This window comes from Ambystoma mexicanum, chromosome 11 (genome assembly GCF_040938575.1).
Source record: "Ambystoma mexicanum isolate Mex_15411 chromosome 11, UKY_AmexF1_1, whole genome shotgun sequence".
In the NCBI taxonomy this organism is placed as follows: domain Eukaryota; kingdom Metazoa; phylum Chordata; class Amphibia; order Caudata; family Ambystomatidae; genus Ambystoma; species Ambystoma mexicanum.
This window is the reverse complement of record NC_090934.1, coordinates 18,212,592-18,240,076: the sequence shown is the minus strand read 5'-3', so window position 1 is coordinate 18,240,076 and position 27,485 is coordinate 18,212,592. Positions and strand designations below refer to the sequence as shown.

The 27,485-nt window shown below is 48.2% G+C and overlaps 1 protein-coding gene across 20 annotated transcripts in view; it reads left to right on the top strand.

The window, feature by feature from the left end:
- The window catches only part of MACF1 (microtubule actin crosslinking factor 1), a 1,825,008-nt gene extending 1,798,582 nt beyond the window's left edge, over positions 1 to 26,426 (top strand). For all 20 annotated transcript variants that reach the window (XM_069622429.1, XM_069622430.1, XM_069622431.1 and 17 more), the window contains one exon: positions 24,986 to 26,426. In XM_069622429.1, coding sequence (XP_069478530.1) covers positions 24,986 to 25,245 — 260 coding nt within the window. In that variant the 3' untranslated portion in view covers positions 25,246 to 26,426. The remainder of the gene's footprint in view (positions 1 to 24,985) is intronic.
- The last annotated feature ends 1,059 nt before the right edge of the window (positions 26,427 to 27,485 follow it).

Genomic DNA, 27,485 nt, shown 5'->3' with positions numbered 1-27,485 from the left:
GCTCATAATGCTTGGGTGGACTTACCTGCAGCAGACCATGCTGCTTACTTGCCTGCCAGTTGAGCCTCTGATCCTCTTCTGTTTGGAACTACTTTTCCTGTTGGGTGGGGCTGGAGCCACTCCCTAGATTTAGAACACTGGAACTCTTCTGGAAGGCAGGAACTCTTTTCTTACCAGGAACTCTTTTCTTACTTAGGCGTGGCTGTGGAAGGAGACATCTAAGCACTACAGGAGGCTATTTAAACCACACCCGGTGGATGAATCTTGCTTTGCGTTATTCTGCACCCTCTCCAGCAGGACGCTCATCGTGTCTTCTGCATCCAGTCCTGGGCCTAAGGAAAAAGGCTTACCATCCTGAATCCAGTCTTCAGCAACACCTATAAAGACAAGAAAGAACAGGTTAGCATTCCGGCATCTGAAAGGCAAAGGCTTACCATCCTGAATCCAGTCTTCAGCAACACCTATAAAGACAAGAAAGAACAGGTTAGCATTCCGGCATCGGAAAGGCAAAGGCTTACTAACTCTTCGCACGCTCCGGAGGCCTTCGGCGCTGCATCCGCATCTGAAAGACAAAACAAGGTGCGTTTAAAGACATTGGGGAACTTTAATACTCACGTGCCATTACTCCTTTCCACATCTAATCCAGTGGGTATTCCGGCACCCTGCAGCCGCTCCGAACTCGTACCTGCAAAATAAAAAGACAGTTAGAGCGCATCGTGAAGCAGGCAACAAGCGCTTACTCACGTGCTTCCAGGCGCTTCTATTCATCACACGGGCTCCATCTTCAACTCACTTCAGCCCGTCATCCGCCATCGCCGGAACCCTGCAAAACAAGAGACATCATTACTAAAGACTTTAAAAAGACATTTGAATGACTCGAAACTTACCGTTCGTGCAGTAAATGACGGACAGCAGTCCTCTGAAGTCAAGAGGCCTGCGCTACCTATCCAGTGAAGAAACTGGCTACAGCACCCTGCCCCGAGGCAGTTTGAGAGCTCGGCATTCACTTACCTAAGACATCTTACTCTACACGTCAGGCATACAGTGCACAGAGGTCCAGCCCAAAGAGCCAACCGGGTGCTACACATCACCTTTGAAGATACGGTAGTCGCCCAGTCAAGACCGGCGCCTCTGCGAGAATCAGGTGAGCGTTACAGAACGCAAAGCCTACCGCAAAACTCTCTCCCAGGCGCTATGGAAACCTCAGATACTGACCCCCTAGCCCGGTTACTTGGGGAACTAAGGGCAGAAGTGCATGCAACTCGTCAGGAAACGAATGCTCTAAGAAGGGAACTAATTATTTCCAAGGAGAGAACAGACAATCTTGCTAGACAAGTGCTACAGTCACAAGCCGGACAGACCCCGTTACCCGCATCAGGGGCAAATCTTCCTTCAACATCCTCTATGACTCCAGTGCAGATCAACCTACCTGGGAATGTACCTCTGGCTCCGCCCGAGCGATTTTCTGGTGACCCAAAGAGGTTTGCAGTATTTATCAATCAGTGCCGGTTGCACTTCTTATGCCGGCCAGCAGCCTTTCCAACTGATCAAGCTAAAGTAGCTTTTGTACTTTCGTACCTTAGTGGCAATGCGGCAGACTGGTCGATCCCTCTAGTTCATCAAGATGATCCGGTTCTCCATGATTTTCAAGCCTTTCAGCTTAGTATGGAAAAACTGTTCGCAAGACATTCACAGGGACAGGCCTTGGACAATGAGCTTCTTTCGTTGCGACAGGGTAATCAAGACCTTTTGGCTTATATTGCATCTTTCAATAGACTAATAGTGGAAACTCAATGGCCTGAGGACAAAAGGATTACGCTGTTTTATAGAGGTCTACGTGGAGAGCTCAAAGACGTTTTAGCCCAAGTAGTGAATCCCCCACAAGACTGTTCGGATTACATAGACTTGGTCGTTCAAATAGATCACAGGCTGCAGAACAGGAAGGCCGATCGTTCCAAGTTTGATGCTCGAGTATTTTCCAAACCGCCAACTCCTTCCAAAGGAGTAGACTCCGGGCAATCCATGCAAATAGGGGGTCTGAGAGGTCCTCTAACACAACGGGAGCGGGAAAGGAGGAAACAGTTGCAATTATGCCTATATTGCGGAAACTCAGGGCACTTTCTTCGAGACTGTCCGGTGAAACCTGCCAAGAAGGCAGTAGGAGCTGCAGTTACCAAAGTTACAAACTCTGAGCAGGGAAACGACCTCGCCCGACAAGAATAGAGGTCCTCTTGCCGAGCGTAAAAACCAGTTCCGTGACCTCGCATTTCGTGATACCTATGGCCCTCATTAGCCCTGATAATCCGGATCGATTACATGCAATTGAAGCTTACGTCGACAGCGGTGCCATCGGCAATTATGTGGATCATGAAATGGTTTTTAGGATGAATCTAACTCTTTGTCCCAAGGCTGTAAAGGACGTCATTACTACGGTGGATGGTACGGAGATAGCCTCCGGGCCAGTAACGCATACCACTCAAGAAGTGACGCTAGTAAGTCAAGATGGACACCATGAGAAGATCGTGTTCGATGTGATCAAGGCCCCTCAGTTTCAGATTATTCTAGGAATACCTTGGTTAGAGAAACACAATCCTCTGATCGATTGGCGAGCAAGAACTGTCCAGTTTCCAGAATGTGTCTCTACTTGTCACCCTCCACCTGGTGTTGCACTGGCCGCAATTTCTTCAGAGACTCCCCAGTTACCTCCCGAATACCTAGAATACCAAGATGTTTTCCGGAAGGATCAGGCTAACTCTCTACCTCCTCATAGGTCTTATGACTGCCAGATAGACCTGATACCTGGATCTACTCCTCCTTGTAGTAGAATTTATGCCCTCACCGAGCCTGAGAACCTTCACCTTCGACAATACCTGGATCAATACCTGGCAAATGGGTTTATTCGTCCTTCCAAGTCCCCTGCTTCTTCAGCTTTGTTCTTCGTTCCAAAAAAGGAAGGAGACCTTAGAACTTGTATCGATTATCGCTCCCTGAACCAGATCACCATTAAGAATAGATATCCGTTACCTTTGATCCCTGAACTCCTGGACCAAGTCAGAAAAGCATGCATATATACAAAGCTGGATCTTAGAGGAGCTTACCACTTGGTACGAGTAAAAGAGGGCGATGAATGGAAGACGGCCTTCCGCACCAAGTATGGGCTATTTGAATATCAGGTCATGCCCTTCGGACTTTGCAATGCCCCGGCCGCCTTTCAATATTTTATGAACGATGTCCTCAGAGAGCTCATAGATGTATGTGTTGTTGTTTACATTGACGACATCCTCGTTTATTCTTCATCGGAATCTGAACATCGGAAACACGTGAAAATGGTCCTCGAAAGATTGCGTCAACACAAACTTTTCGCTAAGTTGGAAAAATGTGTTTTCAACGTGACTGAAGTTGAATTCTTGGGATTCATATTATCACCTGGCGGGGTGCGAATGGATTCAAAGAAGGTCGATGCAGTTCTCAAATGGCCATCACCATCCTCCGTAAAAGGTGTGCAAAGCATGTTAGGCTTCGCTAACTTTTACCGCAGGTTTATCCCCGAGTTCTCTCGAATAGTCCAGCCCATCACTGCCTTGTTAAAGAAAAACAAACGTTTTGAATGGTCTACCGAGGCGGAACAAGCTTTCCAGGATTTGAAGACTAAATTTATCTCTGCACCAATCTTAAAACACCCTCGCCCCGAACTCCCCTACATCGTGGAAACTGATGCTTCAAGCCTTGCCATGGGGGCAGTTCTATCACAAAAGGACCCGGTAACCAATCAGTTGCATCCCGTGGCATTTTGGTCCCGCAAATTCTCGCCTCCTGAAGTCAATTACACGATTACTGACAAGGAACTTCTGGCTATCAAGTCTGCCTTTAAGGCTTGGCGGCATTATCTGCTGGGGGCCCGACACACCGTTACTGTGATTACGGATCACCGAAACCTGCAATATTTGAAAACCGCAAAAGCCCAATCCTCTAGACAACTCCGTTGGGCATTATTCTTTGCCGAGTTTGACTTCATAATTACCTATCGACCTGGTACAAAAAACGGTAAAGCTGATGCCCTTTCTCGGATGGGAGTGGAAGAACACTTGATCAACCCTAAACCTGTACCAATCATTCCCGAACAAAGAATTCTGGGTGTAATCGCCACAGAATCCATAGAGGAAGTTAAGGATAAAGCCAGGCAACTTGTAACTCCAGCAGATATACAGAATTGGCATCTGCAGGGAAAGGACTTTGCAGTAAAGGACAACTTTATTGTATTTCCAAGAACGATTATACCTACCCAGCACAGATTTACAGAAAAAAGTAATCTCTTGTTATCACGACTCTTTAATGGAAGGTCATCCTGGTATAGCCAAGACCTCAGAAAAGATCAAGCGCTACTTCTGGTGGCCGTCTTGGAAAAAAGATATCAGAGACTTTATAATGTCCTGTGGAGTATGCGCCCAAAACAAGAGTCAAAAGGAAAGACCAGCAGGCCTCTTTAAGCCCTATTGACATCCCACCTCGCCCTTGGCATACGCTTTCTATGGACTTCATCACCGATCTACCTCCATGCTCCGGATACAATACGATTCTAGTAATCGTGGACTTATTCTCCAAGATGGCGCATTTCATTCCGCTCAAAGGCTTGCCAACAGCAGCAACTCTGGCCCGAGAATTTCTCGAAAACATCGTCCGACTGCACGGTTTTCCTTCGGTTCTAATTTCGGATCGAGGTAGTCAATTTATTTCTCATTTTTGGCGAAGTTGCTGTCGGTCGGCTCAAATTGATGTGAGACTATCGACCAGTCACCACCCTCAGACCGACGGACAAACCGAGAGGACCAATCAAACTCTGGAACAGTATTTACGCTGCATGCTGCAACAAACTGAAAAAACTTGGAAAGATATCCTTTGGATAGCCGAGTATGCCTACAATAACTCTGTCCACTCGGGAACTGGGAAAACCCCGTTTTTTCTTTTGTACGGCAGTCACCCTCGAACCTCGGAGTTGGATCCCCTCCAAGATCTTGAAACACCAGCAGGAGACTACCTGCATTCTACAATCACCCAAGCCTTTAAGGAAGCTGTTTCTCACCTTCAAAGGGCTAAAGAACAATACAAGAAAGGAGCAGATCAACATCGGAAGGAAGCCCCTCACTATCAAGTAGGGGATCAAGCCTGGTTATCCACCAAATATCTATCTCTAAAAGGGCCACGCACATTCAACCCAAGATACCTTGGTCCCTATTCCATCACTACCATAGTAAACCCAGTAGCGGTCAAGTTGGACTTGCCCCCGCACATGAAGATACATCCGGTCTTCCACGTCTCTCTATTAAAACCCGTGCAACCTCAAACCCGACTAACCAAATCTCCAAAACCTATCCTAGTGGATGGAGAACTCGAGTTTGAAGTCAAAAGCATTCTGGACTCCAAGATCTCCAAATCTAAACTATTCTACCTAATTGACTGGAAAGGCTACGGCCCCCAAGAGAGATCCTGGGAACCTGCTGAATATGTCCACGCTCCTCGCCTAATCAAAAGATTTCACCGAACATTTCCTGACAAGCCAAAACCCCCGGAGAAGCCCGGTTTGGGAGGGGCCTTGAGGGGGGGTACTGTCATGATCTCTGCTTCCAAAAGGTCAGGGTTTTCCCAACTCCCTTGGAAGCAGATCCATAACCCAGGTTCCGAGTGCCAACCAGTCCCAATTGGGACCTTTTGGACCCAGTCCTGGCGCCAGTGGCACCAGGCTCATAAATATGCCCAGTCCCAGCGCTGGAAGCGCCGGGCTCATAATGCTTGGGTGGACTTACCTGCAGCAGACCATGCTGCTTACTTGCCTGCCAGTTGAGCCTCTGATCCTCTTCTGTTTGGAACTACTTTTCCTGTTGGGTGGGGCTGGAGCCACTCCCTAGATTTAGAACACTGGAACTCTTCTGGAAGGCAGGAACTCTTTTCTTACCAGGAACTCTTTTCTTACTTAGGCGTGGCTGTGGAAGGAGACACCTAAGCACTACAGGAGGCTATTTAAACCACACCCGGTGGATGAATCTTGCTTTGCGTTATTCTGCACCCTCTGCAGCAGGACGCTCATCGTGTCTTCTGCATCCAGTCCTGGGCCTAAGGAAAAAGGCTTACCATCCTGAATCCAGTCTTCAGCAACACCTATAAAGACAAGAAAGAACAGGTTAGCATTCCGGCATCTGAAAGGCAAAGGCTTACCATCCTGAATCCAGTCTTCAGCAACACCTATAAAGACAAGAAAGAACAGGTTAGCATTCCGGCATCGGAAAGGCAAAGGCTTACCAACTCTTCGCACGCTCCGCAGGCCTTCGGCGCTGCATCCGCATCTGAAAGACAAAACAAGGTGCGTTTAAAGACATTGGGGAACTTTAATACTCACGTGCCATTACTCCTTTCCACATCTAATCCAGTGGGTATTCCGGCACCCTGCAGCCGCTCCGAACTCGTACCTGCAAAATAAAAAGACAGTTAGAGCGCATCGTGAAGCAGGCAACAAGCGCTTACTCACGTGCTTCCAGGCGCTTCTATTCATCACACGGGCTCCATCTTCAACTCACTTCAGCCCGTCATCCGCCATCGCCGGAACCCTGCAAAACAAGAGACATCATTACTAAAGACTTTAAAAAGACATTTGAATGACTCGAAACTTACCGTTCGTGCAGTAAACGACGGACAGCAGTCCTCTGAAGTCAAGAGGCCTGCGCTACCTATCCAGTGAAGAAACTGGCTACAGCACCCTGCCCCGAGGCAGATGGAGAGCTCGGCATTCACTTACCTAAGACATCTTACTCTACACGTCAGGCATACAGTGCACAGAGGTCCAGCCCAAAGAGCCAACCGGGTGCTACACATCACCTTTGAAGATACGGTAGTCGCCCAGTCAAGACCGGCGCCTCTGCGAGAATCAGGTGAGCGTTACATAATACTAGCACAGGGAGAATTGGCTGACTTCAGTGAGATGGAGTGTTGTATTGAACCACAGAACCTTTTCTTGTAAAACAATGACCATCGCCTAAATGGTGTAACAGATGTGGCTAAATAAAGGAACCTATCCATCAGAGGTAGGATCGGCACGCAGCCTGGCATCCAGGTCCAAGGTGGAATCCCATCGCTGGTCGGTGTCGGCAGAGCCTCCTTTCGATGGAGAAACGTCCTTCAGAAAAACATCAGGCGAAAGAATCCTCATAGAGATATGGACAAGATCGCCATCAAGGAAAGTCTTCATCGAAAAAAAAGGCAAGGACCCTTCGAAGACCACCTACTCAGGCGACCATCACAGGTCGTCCTCCAGTAGAGAATTGACAAAGGCATAAATCTGCCTCAAAAAAGGCGGGATCACCTAAGGAGTCTGCGTCACAGCCTATACCATCGTCCACAGAGACTCTGTTGCTTACAAGAGTGTTACTATCGACACAGGCAACGCCTGTAGTGGCCCCGGTGAATACGATGGCGACGATAGACTTATCCATGTTGACATCGTCAACGGTAGAGCCTCCACGGGCGTGGCAGCCGGAGGTGTACAATGCGGTTCTACCGGAGACCTTACTTCAGTCAGAGGCGGCCTGCTCAGTATCATCCATGGAGGAGGATAGAGAACAGATCGCTGGTCCAGCAGATCTGGGGCTGCAAGGAGTGGCATCGTCGACGATTGCGGGGGGGCATAATGTCCCTGCTTCGTCGTCGTCATCGTTATTAAGCCTTCAATCTATATTATCCTTGCAAGTGCTGTCCACTCTATAGTCTCTCCTGAAGTGGCTGGATGAGAAGTTACCCTTCATAGACGCACCTTCGGGGATGTCGACGAGAGCTGCCGACGACAAACTGGGTCCTTCTACACGAGTTACGGAAAATCCAGCCTCCCGACCAGTGAACGAAGAACCACCACGCTCATACCCGGAAGAAGGGGAGTTACAAGATTCAGAGTCGGAACCTAGAGACTCTTTCAGAGGTATCCTCATCCCCTTCGAGGGGTCCTACATGGTAGTCGGAAGCAGAGATCGAAGCACCTAGGAGCCCGGCTCAACCATCACCACCGGACGACATCGGTGCTCTTCACGCGATGATGGGCAAAGCTTTTATTGAATTTGGTCTGAGCCCAGAGGAAGAAAAGGAGGAGTGCTTCTTGTTCGACCATATGGGGAAAAGAAGGAAGTCAGTATTCTCGGTTCCCATTCTAGACCACGTCTGGCAGGAAGGTTTGAGGACTCTGCGCCATCCATTTTCTGAACCAGCGATAAAGGGCAGGTTGGAGAAGAAATTCAAGGCTCCAGACTCTACGCCTAAATGCTTGACTGCTCAACCATCTCCAGAGTCAGTGGTGTCTGCTGCAGCAGCTAGGAAGGCCAGATCGCAGCACAAATGTTCTACCCCTCCGGATAATGAGACTAGAAGACAGGACGCGTTTGGCAAAAAGGTTCTGTCCGTAGGAGTGACGACAGTTAAAGCAGCTAACTCGCTGGCAATTATGGCAAGATATGACAGAGAGATGTGGCATCGTTTGGCCCCTATACTAGAACACCTTCCTGAAGAACATAGAAAGTCGGCCATGTTACTGGTCCGGGAAGGGGAAGAAGCGTCGAACCACTCGATTAACATTGCCGTGGATTTGGCAGAGTCCTGGTTTTAAGCAAATAAACAACAGAGTAGTTTTGAGAAGGCAAGCCTGGCTGAAATGTACTAACTTCAGACCGGAAGTTCAGTACAAGGTACTCGATATGCCGTGTGAGGGTGATTAACTGTTCGGAGAGAAAGTCGACGAGGTCTTGAAAGGTATGGAAGAGGATACGGATACGGCCAGGTTGCTAGGAGCCCTACAAAGTGGAAGAGCTTTTCGATCTTTTCGTCCCTACTGCGGAGCATCAGGAAATGCCTTCTTTACTGCATTGAGAGACCGAAACTTACGCAGGTCATCATACGCCTGCCAAGGTTATAGACGGGCGGTCCAGGCAACGCGAAGAGGCCGAAACTACCAGGGTTCGAGAAGAAGAGGATATTCATCGTCAACAAAGGACAGGCCGTCAAAGTCACAACAATGACATGTTGCAGGACGTCCTGGGAGGAAGGGTGGCCTGTCGCGTCGACGAATGGAAAGGTATAACAGACTGCTGGGTATTACATGATAAAACTAGGCCACTCTCTGCAGTTCAAGGAAACACTGTCACAAATTCCACCCGTGTATTCGGCGCAACCCCATCTTCGCATATTACATCAAGAAGTGGAGCTTATGCTGCAGAAAGGGGCTATAGAATTCGTTCCAGTGGCCGAGAGGGGTCAGGGAGTTTACTCTTGTTACTTCGTGGTCAAAAAACCCAACGGCAAATGTCGACCCATTCTGGACCTTCGGACCCTCAACAAGACCCTAAAAAGTTTAAAGTTCAAGATGCTTACACTTCAGGAGGTCATCCGGTCAGTACAGCCGGAAGATTTTCTGGCGGCGTTAGATCTACAGGACGCATATTTTCATATACCGGTACGTCAACGACACAGAACATTTCTAAGGTTCGTAGTCGGTCGAAACCATTACCAGTTCAAAGTACTCCCTTTCGGACTAAAGTTGTCTCCCAGGACGTTCACAAAGTGTTTGGCTCCAGTGGCAGCGTGGCTGCGAAGAAGAGGTCATCATGTTTGCCCATATCTGGACGATTGGCTGATAAGAGGCTTGTCTCCGAGCATACCTCAAGCAAGCCTTAAGGCCACCATGCAACTTCTGAAATGCTTGGAGTTTGTGAAAAACTTTGAGAAATCCTCGCTATCGCCCTCAAGGATCTTAGTATTTCTGGGTGCGGAGTTCCAAACCCAATCAGGGCTAGTGAGGCCCTCAGTGGAAAGAATTCAGAAACGGACTCAAAAGGCAAAGGAATGGAGAGTGGGCACCAGGGTGTCAGTCAGAAAATACATGTTGCTGCTAGGAGCCTTAGCATCTTGTATGCCATTGGTAAACAATTGCCATCTCTTCATGAGGCCGATACAAGAGTTTCTGGCAGACCGGTGGTCCCAGAGTCGGGGCCTTTGGTCGGACAAGCTGAGCATCAACCACGATCTTTGGCAGGCACTTCAGTGGTGGCAGCTCTTCAAAAACCTGACAAAGGGTATGCCCATGCAGGGGCCGGATTTCCAAGCAACAGTAGTGACGGATGCATCTCTGAATGGATGGGGAGCTCATCTAGGCCCCCTACAAGTTCAAGGTCCGTGGTCCCCAGCGGAGTCTACTCTTCACATAAACGTGCTGGAGTTAAGAGCGGTAAGTTGGGTGCTGAAGTCCTTTCTGCCGCGCAAACGAGCGTCGGTTGTCAGCCTACTAACGGACAATACAACAACGATGTTCTATCTCAGGAAGCAAGGGGGCACACGGTCAAGGACGCTTTCGAGCGAAGCTCAGAAAATATGGCATTGTGCCCTCGAACAGAATATCACCATAATGACTTACCATCTTCCAGGGGTAAAGAATATACAGGCAGACTCACTCAGCAGGGAACTGAACCAACTGCACGAGTGGGAGCTGGACGACGGTCAGCTAGCGAAAGTCTTCAGAAAATGGAGTCATCCACCCTTGGATCTGTTTGCGACTCAAGAGAACAAGAAGTGTGCACGGTTCGCAAGCAGGTGGCCACAGCCCGAATCGATGGGGGAGGCGTTCTCCTTCCCGTGGACGAACAAGTTTGCTTACGAGTTTCCTCTGTTTCCACTCATCCAACGGACACTCCAGTGGATTCACAGGTATCCGTGCCGGGTGATTGTGGTGCCTCCTTATTGGGCAAGACAGTCATGGTTCTCAGATCTACTGCAACTGTTGATAGCGAAGAGAGGGCGCTAGAGGGCCAACCAAGATGGCCGCTCTCACCTGAGCTCCCGCTCTGCCCGAAATAAATCCTGCTGAATCCTGCGGTTCCCGGCTGCACATTGGAAAACAGAAGGCTTCTCCCGGCTTCTGGGTGCTCTGAACATTCCTCGGCGGAATCTGGAGGAAAATCGACCAGCTCGGGACCCCACATCACTGCATCGGCGTGGGGGCCGGGGCCTGTCTGGGCGCCGGACGGACGCCGAGGAGAGAGGTGTGGCTTGGCGGAGGACGCGGAACAGCCGTTCCTTCCCTCGGAAATCCATCATCCACGAGCGCCGGCAGCCCTCGTGGGGTGCCGCCGCCCCCCCCCGGAGCCGGTCTGGGTCCCGTCGCATGCTGGTGCGGCGTCGGAGCTCCGGACACAAGGCTGAGGCCTGGGCTGGTGGAGACGCCGAGGGCCCATCCTTCCCGAGACCACCTCGCCGGCGGACCCCCAGGAGGCTGGGTGTCGCCGCTTGACGATCTGCAGTGGCCCCCCCCTCCTCCCGGCTGCGACTCCTGCACGCCGATCGGGGTGACGTCCCTCCCGATTCCCCAGGGCTGCTGTGCCAGGCCGCGCCGATCCGGGAGGCGGAGACGCGAGCGGTGGAGGTCGGGACACCCGTCCGAAGGACAAGACCTGAGGTACGTGCCGAAGATCTCCGTGAGCCACGAGAATATTTTGCTTCACTCCTAAAACGCGGCCCCCGGCGAAGCTGTCCGTTAGTGGCGACGACCCAGGGGGCTGATCTCCCCCAGGGCCTTGGTGAGGCCCAGTCTCGGCCACATCGCCCCAAATCTCCTGACACTGTACTGGTAGTCACACCTCCGCCAGCCTAACGTCACTCCCGCCACCAATTCTCCCCCAGTCTCGGCAACAACTACAAGCCACCTAGCCGCCACGGACCCTCTTTGCTTGGAAGGCTCACATACATAAGCCAAGATGGGCAAAGTGGACAAACTACAAAAAAAGCTGACATTTGATAGCAACACGGCACCCAAAACCCCAAACCCACAACAAGAAGATGACCCACCACCATGCAGCTCTGGGCAACCAGTAACCGAAAGTTATCCGATGGAAATAAAAGAACTCCTTTTAGATCTAAAAGCAGGCATAGGGAGTCTGAACAACAAGCTGGACAGTCTATCCTCCAAAGTCGACCTGATGCAACATCGCCTAGACACACATACAGAACGGCTAAATGACACCGAACAGAGAATCTCGAACCTCGATGACGGTGCCGCATCCCTCTCCAACAAGGTCACGCGACTCGAAAACCAAATGGCCGCAACAATGGCCAAATGCGAGGACCTGGAGGGTCGCTCTAGGCGAAACAACATCCGTATTGTTGGGGTCAGGGAAGGCGACACCCCAAGGAAGATGGAGGACTTTGTGGAGTCGATGTGCCTCACCCTCTTCGACCGAGACTCCTTCTCGCAAATGTTCATGATAGAGAGGGCCCACGGGACCCCGTCCTCCAGACCGGCCCCGGGCGCACCTCCCAGAGTCATCATAGCAAGGTTGCTCAACTTCAGAGATCGTGACACCATCCTGCGACTAGCAAGGGAGAAAGGCGATTTACACCACGACGGAGACAAAATCCATATTTATCCCGATTTCTCATCGACAGTACAGACCCAGAGAAGAGCCTTCACCAGCGCCAAACAAAGACTTCGAGAGGCAAAGCTCGTATATTCTATGATGTTTCCTGCACGTCTCAGGGTACAACATAATGAGCAGACCCACTTCTTTAATTCTCCTGAGGAAGTACACCTATTTCTGGACCGTAACGGTTGCCCAGCTCACGACCCTCAACGACCCCGCGCACGGAGAGAGAGGGTCCCCAGGAATCCTCCATAAAACCCGGGCCCGACCCCGAAACGCACACAAACTGCCGGAACACGCTCACGCCCCATTAAACAATAGGGCAGAGTTCTTGGAGAGGCCCCTAGCGCCCCGAGCACAGCATCTGTTCCCTCACTCAGGTTGGGGGGGATCCCGTCGGACATGTTGGGGGTTGTCCGCGTAATGGGATTAGTTCTAAGGACTGTTGGATTGTTTACTGTTTTTTGTTCAGGGATGGACTAACAACCACCCTCCTGGCACCGCCAGAACTTGTTATGTACGAATCTCTCACAAGGAAAAGCCAGCACCCTCCCATGATGCCTCCCCTCAGACTCGCTCCCCACTCTCTACTCCCAGTCGCCATGCGCCATACGCCATGTGATATATTACGACATGCTCCAAGCCCATCATGTCACGAACAATGTACACCAACCACAGGACCAATGCGTTCCCAACGCAATTTCGAGTTTTCTCTTACTCTCAACATTCAAGGTTGCAACATGGAATATAAGGGGTGGTAACATCCCATCCAAAACCCGCAAAATCCTCCAATACCTAAGGAGACATGAAATTGACGTGGCAATGTTACAGGAAACCCACCTAACACCCGAGAAAGAACGCACATGGGCCAAATCGTGGGGATGCCATAGATATTATTCGTCATACTCCTCCTACTCCAGAGGAGTGGCCATACTGGTACACAGAAGAACCAACTTCCGTCTAACGCACGTTGCAAAAGACTCCATAGGAAGATCCGTCCTAGTCAAGGGCATAATAGCAGGCAAGGCGATAACCTTCATTAATTCCTACGCCCCTAATGTAGATGGTCCAGACAACTTTGGCTGGGTAGTGTCGCAACTCTCCTCACTCGAGCACTCCACGGTGGTTTGGGGAGGCGACATGAACACTGTCATAGACCCGGCCAAGGACAGATCACACTCCTCGTCACAACAGATCTCTAAAGCCAGCTTGCAAATAACAGAAATTTGCCGAGCCTTCGACCTAAAGGACGCCTGGAGAACGGTTAACGGGGACCTGAGGGACTACACCTTCCACTCAGCAGTCCACAATACCAGCTCTCGTATCGACTACCTATTCTCATCCAGAACAGGCCCCCTGCAGCCCGGTCCCTGTCACATTCTGCCACGGACTCTATCAGACCACTCTCCAATGGTCCTTTGTCTCCTCCCCTCCCAATCTGTTCCCAGACTACAGAATTGGCGCTTCAAGACGGGCTCCATGCTAGACACGGTCTTCGCAGCAGAGCTAAAGGAAGAGGTTGAGATTTTTCTTGAAGCCAATATAGGGTCGGTATCCTCGGCCGGTGTGCTGTGGGAGTCCCTGAAATGCTTCGTAAGGGGCGTATGTCAGACTAAAGAGAGCGGCATCATCAAACTCATAAGACGTGAACTTACAACCTGCGAGGACCACCTCAAAGACCTCGAATGCCAAACCAGAGACTCGAGCGAACCAAAGGCGAAAGCTGCCCTGAAAGAGGAACTGCTGAGGTTTCACGCACTCGCCGAGCGCGAACTGAAATTTCTCCACCGCAGCACAGTAATCAGACAATCCGGCGAGGGACAAAAACCTGGAGCTCTCCTGGCGAGGTTGGTGAGAGCTGACCACACACCGACGCCTATTACAGAAATCCGTAGTCAACAGGGAAGAACATTGTCCACAGATGTCGACATGGCAGAAGAATTTGGACGCTTCTATCAAGAACTCTACAGTTCCCAACACCCCGAAAATTCCGATGCGCCACTGAGCTACCTGAAGGAGACCGAATTATACTGGGTAGAGGCACAGCTGAGAGAACCCCTCAATGAACTGATCTCCCCAGCAGAAATAACTGAAGCAATCAAATCGCTCCCGAACGCCAAAGCCCCCGGCCCTGATGGCCTAACCGGAGAATTCTATAAAGCCTTCACGTCTACCCTTGCTCCCCTTTTGACCGATGTATACAATGAAGCCCTGGAGAAAGGTACCCTACCTCAGACCTTGCGTGAAGCCAATGTGATTCTCCTGCTTAAAACAGACAAGCCACCAGATGAATGTGCTTCCTACCGCCCCATCTCCCTCTTAAATCTAGATAACAAGATTCTAGCAAAAATCCTAACGAATAGACTGATGCCGCTAATGCCTGCTCTAGTTCTTGCTGACCAGGCGGGATTCATACCAGGCCGCAATACCACTTTCGGCATTAGGAGACTGTTTGGGGTGATGGGAGCACTAGACCCAGCCCAACAAGCCATCGCCCTCCTTCTTGATGCTGAAAAAGCATTCGACTCGGTGGAATGGCCATTCCTATTCTCAGTACTCGCAAGGATGGGCCTGGGGGCTCGCTTCATTAAACTAGTTTCTCTGCTATACACTAAACCTACAGCCAACATAATAGTCGGCACAGCCAGATCGTCCATCATCAACCTGCAACGAGGCACCAGACAGGGCTGCCCACTGTCAGCTCTACTATTCGCCCTGGTAATGGAACCCCTTGCCTCCAATTTACGTGAGCATAGTCAACACCGAGGTCTGGTCATAGGCCCGCACAGACTCATCATCTCACTGTACGCGGATGACGTGGTTCTTTACATAAGAGACCCAGTAGAAAACCTGAACCCAATCATGCGCGAAGTGATCAAATTCGGGGCAGCATCTGGCCTCAAAATTAATCAAACAAAATCAATCATCTTCCCGCTCACCCCGGCGACTCAGCCATTTAAAGATGACTTCCACCTCACCTGGAAATTATCCAAGGTGCGATACCTGGGCATTCAAATGTCGCTAAATCACCAAGAAATATTCCAGGACAATTACGAAGTGGTCTTCAAGTCCCTAACAGAAAAGGTAGCCCGCTGGAAAACCTTACCCCTAACACTATGGGGCAGAGCCTCTCTTGTCAAAATGGTGATTCTGCCGAAGCTTCTCTATCTCTTCACCAACATTCCCATCCTACTTCCACAACTCTTCCTGAAAAAACTAAGGAGTCTGGTCCTGGAATTGCTGTGGGCCGGCAAACCCGCCAGAGTGGCTCACTCCACGCTAGCCCTCCCAGTAACAAAAGGCGGCCTGGCACTCCCCGATTTGGAGAGGTACTACTGGGCGGCTCAGGCACAATTTCTCAGCCACTGGTACGCCACAAACCCTGTCCGACCACACGTGCAAATTGAAAGAGCCCTAGCCTCGCCGAACCTACTGAGAGCCGTCATCTTCGCAAAAATCCCGGTCCCCAACGATACGATGAATGTAATCCTAACAACATACAAGATATGGAAGCTATTGGCGCAAAGATACAATATCGACACAAGATACTCTCCACTCCTACCAGCAAAATTCATACCCGGGATCCCGTTGACGTCCGAAAAAGTTTATCTCCAATGGCTAGAGAAACTTCAAATCAGGAATCTGGGGGACCTCTTCACAGATGACGGTTTCCTAACTCCCGACCAGGTGAGGGAAAAAGGCGGCACTACCTCGCTAGACATATTTATCTATTTCAGGGTACGCCACACGCTGCGAGCAATCCTACCTTCCTTTCCGCAGCAACCCCAAATATGGCAGCTCTTGCACTCGGCAATCCAATCTCAAGGTGAGGGGAGACCTCTCTCACAGATCTACAGAACCATAACTACAGACTCGTCCTCCACAGTGTCCCGAGCCAAATCTAGATGGGAAAAAGCCCTAAATTTAACTTTTTCCGACACCGACTGGTCCTTTATCCTTAGACAGACCCAGAAGATTGCCCTCAATACCCGCCTCAAGTTAATCCACTTCAACTACCTGCATCAAACGTACTTCACACCTGCAAAAGCAAAAATGCAGAGTCCAGACTCCTCCTTCGGATGTGAGAGGTGTGGATTGGTGTCGGCAGACTTTTTACATCTGGCTTGGGACTGCCCTAAACTGGCCTCATTCTGGCCCCAGGTGCTGGAAATCACGAGTAAGATAATCGGTGAACCGATTCTCCCAGCCAACACTGCAGCTCTGCTGGGCATGACCAGACTGTTGAAGGCCCCTACGAGAAAGTTAGCAGGTATTCTACTGACACTGGCTCGCAGAAGAGTTGCCATGGCATGGAGCCGCGGTCCTCCCCCAACTATCACCGCATGGCGCAGAGACATACTCTATTGCCAGGATGTCGAGACAGACTTCATTAAGTTGCTACCACAGCACACACGCCCACCTGACATCTGGGGACCTTTGGTAACTTTTTTGATGAATGAGTCAGTGGGGGCGCCGACCTCCCCAACCACCACGCAGTAAAAACAGTATCCGTCTCGGACGCATACTCATAGCCTTGGTGCAGTACACAATATATAAGGGTCAGGAGGCGTGGGGGGGAGTAGAGGGGGAGGTTGGGAGGGACATGGCTAGGCTAATTCCACCCTAATGTGGGTGAGAAGTTGTTTGTTGTTTGGAAAATAATAAAAAATAAATAAAAAAAAAAAAAACTGTTGATAGCGAAGCCAGTGAGGTTCCAGAAGATTCCGAACCTTCTATCTCAAGACAAAGGTGCGGTTTGGCATCACAATCCAGACTCCCTCAACCTGACGGCCTGGCTCCTGACTTCTCCGAGTTCAGGGATTTGAACATTCCCTCAGAGTGTCTACAAATTTTACAGGCAGCACAAGCTCCATCCACGAACGCTTCGTATGCAGTTAAATGGAAAAGATTCTGTATATGGTGCAGGGATCATCCGGGGATAGATCCCCTGAACGTGGAAGCACAGCAAATTCTGCCATATTTATTACACTTGGCAGAGCAAGGATTGGCTTTTTCCTCTATAAAAGTTAATTTACCGGCCATCTCGAGATGTACTCGAAAAAGACATTCAACACCTTTTTTCAGCGATCGACTGGTGAAGCATTTTCTGAAAGGCCTTTTTCGAACTTTCCTGCCAGCTAAGAAATTTCCACCAAACTGGAGCTTGAATCTAATACTGTCAGCACTAATGAGAACTCAGTTCGAGCCAATGTCATCGTTGAAGTTTTTGTCATGGAAAAAGGCCTTTTTAGTAACCATTATGTCGGCAAGGAGGCTTTGGGAATTACAGGCATTGTTCATTGATCCTCCATACCTGTGGTTTTTCAAAGACAAGGTAGTGTTAGCAACCAATCCTCACTTTATTCCTAAAGTGCTGACAACATTCCACAAACATTCTTCTATTGTTCTTCCAACATTCTATGCAACGGCTTCCTCTGCGGCAGAGAAAACTCTCCACACGTTGGATGTTAAAAGAGCTTTGAAGTTCTATCTCAGTCATACTCAAAGTTTCAGACGTTCAAGTCAACTGTTTGTAGCTTATGGACCTTGGGTGAAGGGGAAACAGATCTCTAAGCAAGGACTGGCCCGCTGGGTGTCGTCGACTATTGCTTTTTGTCACTCTAAAGCAGGAAAGCCATTGGGAAGACACCCAAAAGCTCATTCCACAAGATCCGCCTCGTCATCAGCGGCGTTATGGTCTGGAATTACTTTGGTGGACATCTGTCAAGCGGCATCATGGTCGGTGCCGCACACATTTACTTGGCTTTATTGCCTAGAACAACAGCATGCAGCAGATATGCAGATGGGGCGAGCGGTCCTTCGGCATCTGTTTCAGTAAGGTAAACCCCATATAGGCGTATATACATACTCTTGTCAATATGCTGTATGTTTAGTTATTGTACCCTGATGGAGGTTTTTTCGTATACCCATCTTCATATGGGGCTTGGATAGTTTTAGTTTGCATTGCACTCCTCCATGTTAGGGTTACTGCTGTATAATCTATTCACAGCATGTGAATCCATGAAAGATCCAACGCTGGAGAAGGGAGTAGTTTCTTACCTGGAACTCCATTTCTCCAGCGTTGGTATCTTTCATGGATTCACATGCGTCCGCCGGCCTCCCATGAATGCAAACTCTGTATGTTACCTCTAATTTGGGGGTTAAAATCTGAAGGGAGCCGCGGGGGCGGGGCTATTTATATCCCTACGTCCTATTGGGTCAAGCGTACGCAGCCTGGAAATGACGTAGATAGGACATAGAAGTGTCGACATTTGTTCCTATAGGAAAGGTCTTTATAAATATACCGAGGGTTCCCAGCCTGATGACGGGGAATATTCTAAGCATGTGAATCCATGAAAGATACCAACGCAGGAGAAATGGAGTTACAGGTAAGAAACTACTCCCTTCTGCTGGGAAGGGGTCTCTTTCAGTAATCTGATTTCTGATGGGGAGGGGTCTCTCATTAATCTGAATTCTGATGGTGAGTGGTCTCTCAGTAATCTGAATTCTGATGGGGAGAGGTCTCAGAATACTGGGGAGGAGTCTCTCGGAATACTGGGGAGGGGTCTCTCAGTAATCTGAATCCTGCTGGGGAGGGTTCTCTTTCAGTAATCCTGAATTCTTCTGGGGAAGGGTCTCTTTCAGTAATCTGAATTCTTCTGGGGAGGGGTCTCTTTCAGTAATCTGAATTCTTCTGGGTTAGGGGTCTCTTTCAGTAATCTGAATTCTGCTGGGGAGGGGTCTCTTTCAGTAATCTGAATTCTTCTGGGGTGGGGTCTCTTTCAGTAATCTAAATTTTTCTGGGGCTGGGGTCTCTTTCAGTAATCTGAATTCTTCTGGTCCTGGGGTCTCTTTCAGTAATCTGAATTCTTCTGGGTGGGGGATCTCCTTCACCAATCTGTAGGCTTTTGAGGGAGGGGTCCCGTTCAGTAATCTGCTGGGGGTGGGTTTCCTTAAATAATCTGAATGCTGGTGGGGGATGGGTTTCCTTAAATAATCTCAATGCTGCTAATGTTAAAGTTAACGTTAAAGGACATTTGTACCGCACACTATCACCACCGGAGTGGTCTCCTGGCACTCTGGCGGCTATGAAAGAGGAAGGGAGGGTGAGTTAATGGGAGGGAGCTGGAAAAGTGCAAGAAAGCACTGATGTGCTGTTGGCGGCCTCAGCCCGATGGATCCGTTGGCTGGGCCTGGGGTGTTTGCAGCCGGTAGTCGTTGTGTACTCTTGTGCTAGTCTGTGTGTTTTGTTTTGTTGTTGCAGTGTAGTGAAGTTTGTGTGGTTTGTTGTGCTGTAGGTTTGTGGTTATGTTTCTTTAGGAGTTTGAGAGGTGTATGCAGAGGGGGAAATTGTTAGTGAAATTGGTTAATTGGCATCCCTATCCTGAATTGGCCTGTTGGGCTAGCGTAGTCTCTCCAGATGGGACGGGGCACCCTGCGCCTTTCACCTGATCTGGGCCCGTCTGGCATTCAGTCTCCCTTTCACATCTCGCTCCCACCTCCACCAGCCTCCCTCACAACCCCACCTGTCCTCTCTACCCACTCAAATGGCCAATGCACCTGCCAGTGTCCACAAATTAGTTAGTTCCACAACATTGTGGTACCTAGTAGCAACTAGGGGGCGAGTGAAGATGTTGGATGGTATTGGCTGGGGTTGTTTACTCTGTCTCTATGGGTGTCGCCTGTGTTTCATTCTGCCCGATGTCACCCGTCCAGGTGCCGTGGGTGCTTCTCAGTCGGTTCTGGGGGCTTATCAGTGTCCTTTCTGGTTTAGTCATTCTTTTTCCTTTCTGTTTCGTTTTTCAATTTTAGTCGTTGGTGTTGAAGAGCCAGGTTTTGAGTAATTTTCTGAATTTTAGGTGATCTTTGGTGTTTATTTCTTTTGGGATGTTGTTCCAGGTTTCTGTGGCTAAGTGGTAGAAGGAGGTGCCTCCAAGTTTTTTCTTAAGGATAGGTTTTAGTTCCAGGCGGATTTCGTTGCTTGACCTGAGGAATCTCGTTCGCTTGCAGATTGTTATTTTCTTTTGTAGGAATTCTGCTCCGTGTCCTGAGATTGCCCTGTGTGTTATGCACATTGTTTTGAATGTGATGCAATGTTTTACTGGGAGCTAATGTAGTGTTTTTAGGGCAGGAGTGATGTGGTCTCTCCTGGAAAGCTTGAGGAGTAGTCTGGCTGCTGCATTTTGGATGCGTTGTAGTTTCTTCAGGAGGTATTCTGGTATTCCGAGGTAGAGGCTGTTTGCATAGTCGATTCTTGACATGATGAGGGCAACGATAGTGAGTGTTTTGTGTGTGAAGGAGAGGAAAGGTAGGATTCTTCTTGCTGTGTGGAAGAGGAAGAAACATTTCTTGACTGTTGTATTTATTTGTGGTTCTAAGGTTAGGGTGTTGTCCATCAGGATGCCCAGACTTTTTTTACTACCTTAAGTGGTGATGGTGCGGTTCCCATTTCCGTTGGCCATGGGATGGCGGTTTCCTTCTCTTGGTCATTGGATATGATCATGATTTCTGTTTTTCCTGGGTTTATTTTCAGGTTGTTGGCATTCATCCAGTTGAAGACTTCTTTTAGGCAGTCGATTAGGGTTGAATGATCGGGTTGGGTGTCTTTGATTTTGTAGATGATTTGAGTATCTTCTGTGTAGTTGTAGCATGTAATGTTGTATTGTTTGAAGATTCTGATAACTGGAGTCTGGTAGATGTTGTGTGACTGTCTTTTTTTAATATAATGGTTTTGTAGTGGTGATAGTGAGGATCCTTGTGGTACTCCACAGTCAACTTGTGGGGTGGATTTGAAGGGTTTAATCCATACGGTTTCTGTTCTGTCTTTTAGGAATGATATAGTCCAGCGTAGTGCTATCTGTTATGCCTATGTCTTCTAGTCTTTTGGTTAGGGTGTCATAGCTAACTGTGTCGAAGGCTGCGGAGAGGTCGACCAGAATCAGGGCTGAGGTTGGGTTTGAGTCTGCGTTATTTTTTAGGGCATTCCAGAGGGATAGTAGCGCTGTTTCCATTCCTCTTGCGGGTCTGAAACCGACTTGAGCTTGATCTAGCAGGTGGTGTTTTTCTATGTGTTCTTGTGTTACTTTGTATACATAGCTTTCCAGTAGTTTTGCCGGGTAGGGGATGTTTGAGATTGGTCTGTAGTTGGAGGTCTTCTACGTCGCCACTTTTGTTTTTTAGAAGTGATTTGATATATGCAGATTTGAAGGTCCTCGGTACAGTTCCTGGTGCTAGTGATACATTTAGAAGGTTTCTGTAGTAATCTGCTGGCGTTCCTTGTGTGAGCATTGATTTGTAGATGTCCGGGGGACAGGGATCCATGGGTGAACCAGCTTTCTTGCTTTGTTTTACCAGCATTACAAATGCCTCTGCTGATATTTCAGGAAAGTTTTTGAGTTTGTGCTGTGGTTCTGAGTTAGGTATGTTTGGTTGTATGTTGTGGTTGGTTGGTCTCTGTTGAATGGTTTGTCGGATGTCTTTTTTTTTTTTAAGTGGTCTGCCAGGTCGTTGCATAGTTTCTCCTCTGAGGGGGTTGGTGTTATCACAGCCTGGTGGGTTTCTCATTTCTTTCATGATAAACATTTCTTTTTGTGTCTTGGTGGCATTGGTGATTCTGTCATCATAATGCCTTCTCTTCGCCTTTTGAATTTCCTTGTTGTATGCGTAGATTTGTTTCAGGAACATAGTTATTTTTGTCTGGGTTGTATTCTTTCCTCCATTTCAGTTCCATCTTTTTGTTTTCCTTTTTCATGGTGCTTAATAGTGGGGTGAACCATTTGGCGCTGCTCTCTTTTTTGATGGGGTGAATGGTTTTTCTGGGGTGATCTTGTCAATTGTGTCTGCAATCCATTTGTGTATTAGCTCCGCTTTCCCGTCTAGGTCAGCTAGCTCTAGTTCTGTAGTTAAGGGTTTGGTTAACTCCAGTTGTTCGAATAGGTTGCTTTCTTTGACGTCTTTCCAGTTTCTTTTTGTAGTAGTTGTGAGTTTGGGAGGTTGGATGAAGACTTGAGTAGGCAGAGTGATCACAAATGGGATGATGAGATGGTCGCTCCACAGTATTTGTATCGGTGATGCCCTGGTGATGAGTTTTTCCTTGGCGAAAATTGCGTCCAGGGTGTGTCCTGCCGAGTGCGTTGCCCCTTTTACTAGTTGTCATAGTTTCATGGTTGTGAGTTGTTCAATCAGTGAGTTTTGGGAGTTGGCGTGGCTGTCTTCAAACCAGATGTTGAAGTCCCGCACAATGATTAGGTGTCCGTGGTTAATGGCTATGTTGGTGATGGCTTCTAAGAAGTTGTCGACAAAGGCTGCATCATATGTCGGAGGTCTGTACACCAAGATGAATGTGATGTTGGTTTTAGGGCTCACTCTTAGGTGTATAACCATGGTTTTGCAGTTGAGGATGTTGAGTGGTTTGTCTGTTTTTATTTTCAGGTGTTCTTTGAATGCTATTGCAATGCCTCCGCCTTTTTTGTTTTTCCTGTTTATTTGAAGGCATTTGAAGTTGGTTGGAGGGCAGTTTTGGAGTGTGATTTTGTAGTTGTTGTCCAGTCGTGTTTCTGTGATGAATAGGATGTCAATGCCGTTGTCATCGAGTAGTTCGAAGATCTCTGTAGAGGGTTTTGACATGGTTCTTTGTGTTTATTAGATTGCAGTGGAATTTGGAGTTTGGTGTGGCTTTTCTTGTCATGGTGGTCTTCTGATTTTGTTGAGGGGGTAGGTTGCCGGCGTCTTCGAATAGTTCTAGGTTTTGCCTTGGGTTTTTGTTTTCATTGGTTTCGTCTTCCAGGAGTTGTAGTTGTTGATTGGATGTTCTTCTTGCTTTGGTGATGTAATGTGTTATGGCATAGGTCATGTGTTGTTTCTGGTGGTGTTCATCCTTCTTCTGCGTGCTTTAGTTAGGTTGTTTAATGTTGCTGGTTCTAACATTGGGTTGGTTTGGTCTGGTGATCAGTTGTTTTCGAGGTATGGAGTTAAGTAGAGGGATTTGTCTCTTCTCTCAGTGTTGGTTCGATTTTTTTCTTCCCTGTTTGTGGGGGTATGTTCTGTAGTTGTGGTTCTTTGTTGCAGTTCCGGAGTGTTTGTTCTTTCTTCTCTTTTTCTTTCCCTCCGGATGCGACTTTTGCGTGGAATTCTAAGATTCAGAGTTGTTTAGTTTTCGTTGCTTGTGGTGTAGTACTGGGTGTGGAGGGCTGTCCGCTACTGGTTTAAGGATCTGTCTGTAGGTGGTATTCTGGATGATGTTGCCTACTCGTTTAGTCGCTGTCTTGGTAGGGGTATGGGAGGTGGTTAAGGGTTATATAGTTGGGTGTTATCGGTGGCTCTCTTTAGTGTCCATTTCCCTGAACGCAGTTGACTGCAGTGAGCTAGCTATGTAGGTTTAAGAAGGGTATGTACTAGTTGAAGAGTGACTTTGAGGGGCGCAGCTAGGATTTACGCCTTATGAGGCGTGAGCCCCTAATCGGAGTGTATTTCACTAGTGAGTCCTGTCTCACTTTAGAGTGAGTTGGTAAGTGAATTTGAGGGGCCTGTATGGTGGGGGAGAAGCCTATCAATGCAATCTAAATATCATACAATACGATCTGGACAGAGAACCCTTCTAAACTTGAGAGACCTGTGTAGTGGGAGAGAGGCCCATCAATGCAATCTAAATATCACACAATGCAGTTTGGACACAGGACCCCAGCTAAATTTAAGAGACCTGTGTAGCGGGAGAGAGGCCTATCAATGCAATCTCAATAACACACAATACGATCTGGACACAGAATCCCTACTAGATTTGAGAGACCTGTGTAGCGGGAGAGAGGCCTATCAATGCAGTCTCAGTAACACAGTACGATCTGGACACAGAACCCCTACTAGATTTGGGAGACCTGTATAGTGGGAGAGAGGCCTATCAGTGCAATCCAAATATCACACAATACGATCTGGACGCAGAATCCCTGCTAAACTTGGAGACCTGTATAGTGGGAGACAGGTGCTGAGGGAAGGGTGTCCATCAACATGCTGAATGCTGCTGGGGACCTGTAACCTATGAAGATCTGAAGTCTTCTGGGCAGGGGTAATCACATTGATCTGTTGCCGGGGGAGGGATCTCCTTCAATAATCAGAAGGCTTCAGAGTCAGAAGCCTCCTTCAGTAATCTGATTGTTGCTGGGGTAAGCGTTTACTACAGTAATCTGAATACAGCTGGGGCAGGCTCTCCTTCAGTAATCTGGAAGCTTCTTGGGCAGTGGACCCCGCATCCTGTCACCTCGAAGGCTTGACTCTACCTAGTGGAGCTAGCCTCTCCTAAAACCATAACCTGGGAAGAAATGCAAATAACTGAAACCAAACCTGTTGGCTAAAAACAGGCCAATTTATTACAAGTGAACAATTGCTCTGGGGTGACGTCTAGCCATTCCTGAGCAGTAGCAGCCAGGTGCACACGTCACTTCTGGTTTCAATGTGGGGGGCCCATTTAATAATCTGGAAGCTACCTAGGGAGTGGGGTAGCTTGCTATAACTTGGAAGACTTGACCTCTTCAAACGTCTCTCTGTCTCTCTTTCAGACCCTAAGAAAACGACCAGCAGACCGGCCAGCCATGCTGGGAGCCGCGCCGGAAGTCGGGCCAGCAGCCGCAGAGGGAGTGATGCGTCTGACTTCGACTTGCTGGAGACGCAGTCTGCTTGCTCCGATACATCAGAAAGCAGCGCCCATGGGGGACATGGTAACGCCCGACGGGGAGCTTCCAAGCCCTCAAAGATACCCACAATGTCCAAGAAAATCACTACTGCCACCCCACCCAAAACGCCGGGCACCAAGAGATAATACTGACCCACAGGAAGGAACAACTTCCAGACATTTTTTTTATCACAACGATGTGCACTTGGATGTATATTTATTCGAGATGGGGAAAATTATATTGTTAAAAGTGTAAAAGAAAATCGTGTTAAAAGCTGCCTTATTTGTTTTTGTTTTCATGTGAATATTTATGTAGATAAATGTCCACTCCGTGCCGGGCGGGGAGGTTCTTTGCCAGAGCCGAACGAAATGAAGAGACGCTAAGTGTTCCACCAAGAACGATGAACTCTAAGGTGGACTTCTGCACGCTGCTGCCTCAGGCGCAACAGCCGAACAATGCACCTTCTTCTTTAATCATGGCTTCCGCACTGGCCCAATGGATGCTATCGACAAATCATCCACACCTCAAACTGGCACAAATGTGGGGGCTGATTTGGGACTTTGATATCCTGTTTCTTTTAAAACATTCTTTTACCTGGTGAGAGCGAGCTTGTAAATTGATACAATCCCCACATGTAGAGTTCGACAGAATGCGGCCTTCAGCGCCTGTTCGGGCTATGCGATGGAGCTTTTAAAAGACTAACAAAGCAACTAGTCTTCAGGGACAGCTTGGACTAGTCTGCAAATGTTTGGACTAAAAAAAACATTTTTCTGCTGTTGTCACAAAACTCCTGCTGACGTGACGGGATGCTCCTGCTGGCACTTTCTGTGGACTCGCACATAGGATCGTCTGAGCAGCCGCAGTACTGGACTGCACACAGAGGGCGCTACTGAACATTTTCCAACTCCCTAATCCCAATTACAGTTTTTTTATTTATCTGCATAGCTTTTTTTCTATATTTATTATTTAATTTGTCATTCCACTCAGAGCAGAATGAGCTGTAAACTGTGCATGTCCTCTGGAACGGGGCACGCAAATACTCTGCTGCTTGTCCCCTGAACAAGTCCACAGAAGCCACTCACAACACCCACCTCTCACTTTTTTATGCTGCTTCTCTTTGTGATAAAATACATTTGAATAAACTGACCATTGGGTGGAGTTCTACAAACAGAAGTGGGCTATGTCCACGTTTGTTCAATCTCCGCACTGACCACGTTGCTGTGTGATTCCTTCAATTGGTTTGATTGAGGCAGGAACTGAAGCTGTACCAATGAATTCTTTCAAGGAAAAAACACATTTTGTATTAAAATTGCTTGCAGTAACAACACACATGCTTGTGGATTCCTCTTTTCTTATGTTCTTTGGGGTGCTAGACCTCAAGATTTGAGGGGTGACGAGTAGCGTTAAAGTTATGGCACATGCAACTTTTTGGCAAAGCTGCATAATGCCCCCCAATAATGTGCATCTGTTTCAAACATGCAAATGTTTCCATTTCCTGGTTGTTCCAGTTTGGAAATGGGCTTGTCGGCATGCATATGTTGGACACTGCTGTTGGACTCCCTGTAACGCCCATTTGTTTTTTTGTTTAAAAAAAATGTATTGGCATTTTAAATTTGATAAACAATGAACATGACCCCACCCCGACAATAAACCCACCGCTAACCCTCCCTCCCACCCTTAACCGCAATCCTGTAATGTCCACCAAGAGTCAAGGTCTATGCAATGCCTAAAATCCGCAATTTATGTTGGCAAAGTGCAACGTTGTAGTCCGCTTGTAAAAATTGCAAAACCATTCCCCATTCTTTTGTAAAACCCTGTCACGCATCCTGGATAGTATATGTCAACCACTCCAAAGCAACAAAGTTCCATATCTTCATAAACCAATCATGAATTTGTGGAGGGTCTTTATTTTTCCAGTGCTGGGCAATCACCACCAGGACCGCCACCCTTGAAATAATGTGCACTTTGCGTTTGTTTTGGCCATTTGCTCGCCTCCAGAGTACCAATTCCCAACAAAATGTCTTTTGCATCAGGCTGCGACTGTTTTCCAAACATAACTTGAATTTGCTTATTAATAGTTCCCCAGTAGTTAGCCAATTTACGACAGATCAACCACGTTTGTATCCAGACGCCCTTACCATTGCAATTCCTTCAACATTTATCAGTGCGGATTAGTTTAATTTTGTGTAGCCTGTATGGGGTGTAATGCCATTGTAGCATAGCTTTATACCATGATTCTCTGATCTGAAGAGAGCGTGTTAATTTGGGGATCTATTTCCATAGTGCTTGCCATTCTTCAATAGATATTGCAATTCCCAGTGTCTTTTGCCAAATCTAAACATATTTCAGGCTGCCTTCTTGAAGCTCCTCTTGCAATAGACAATAA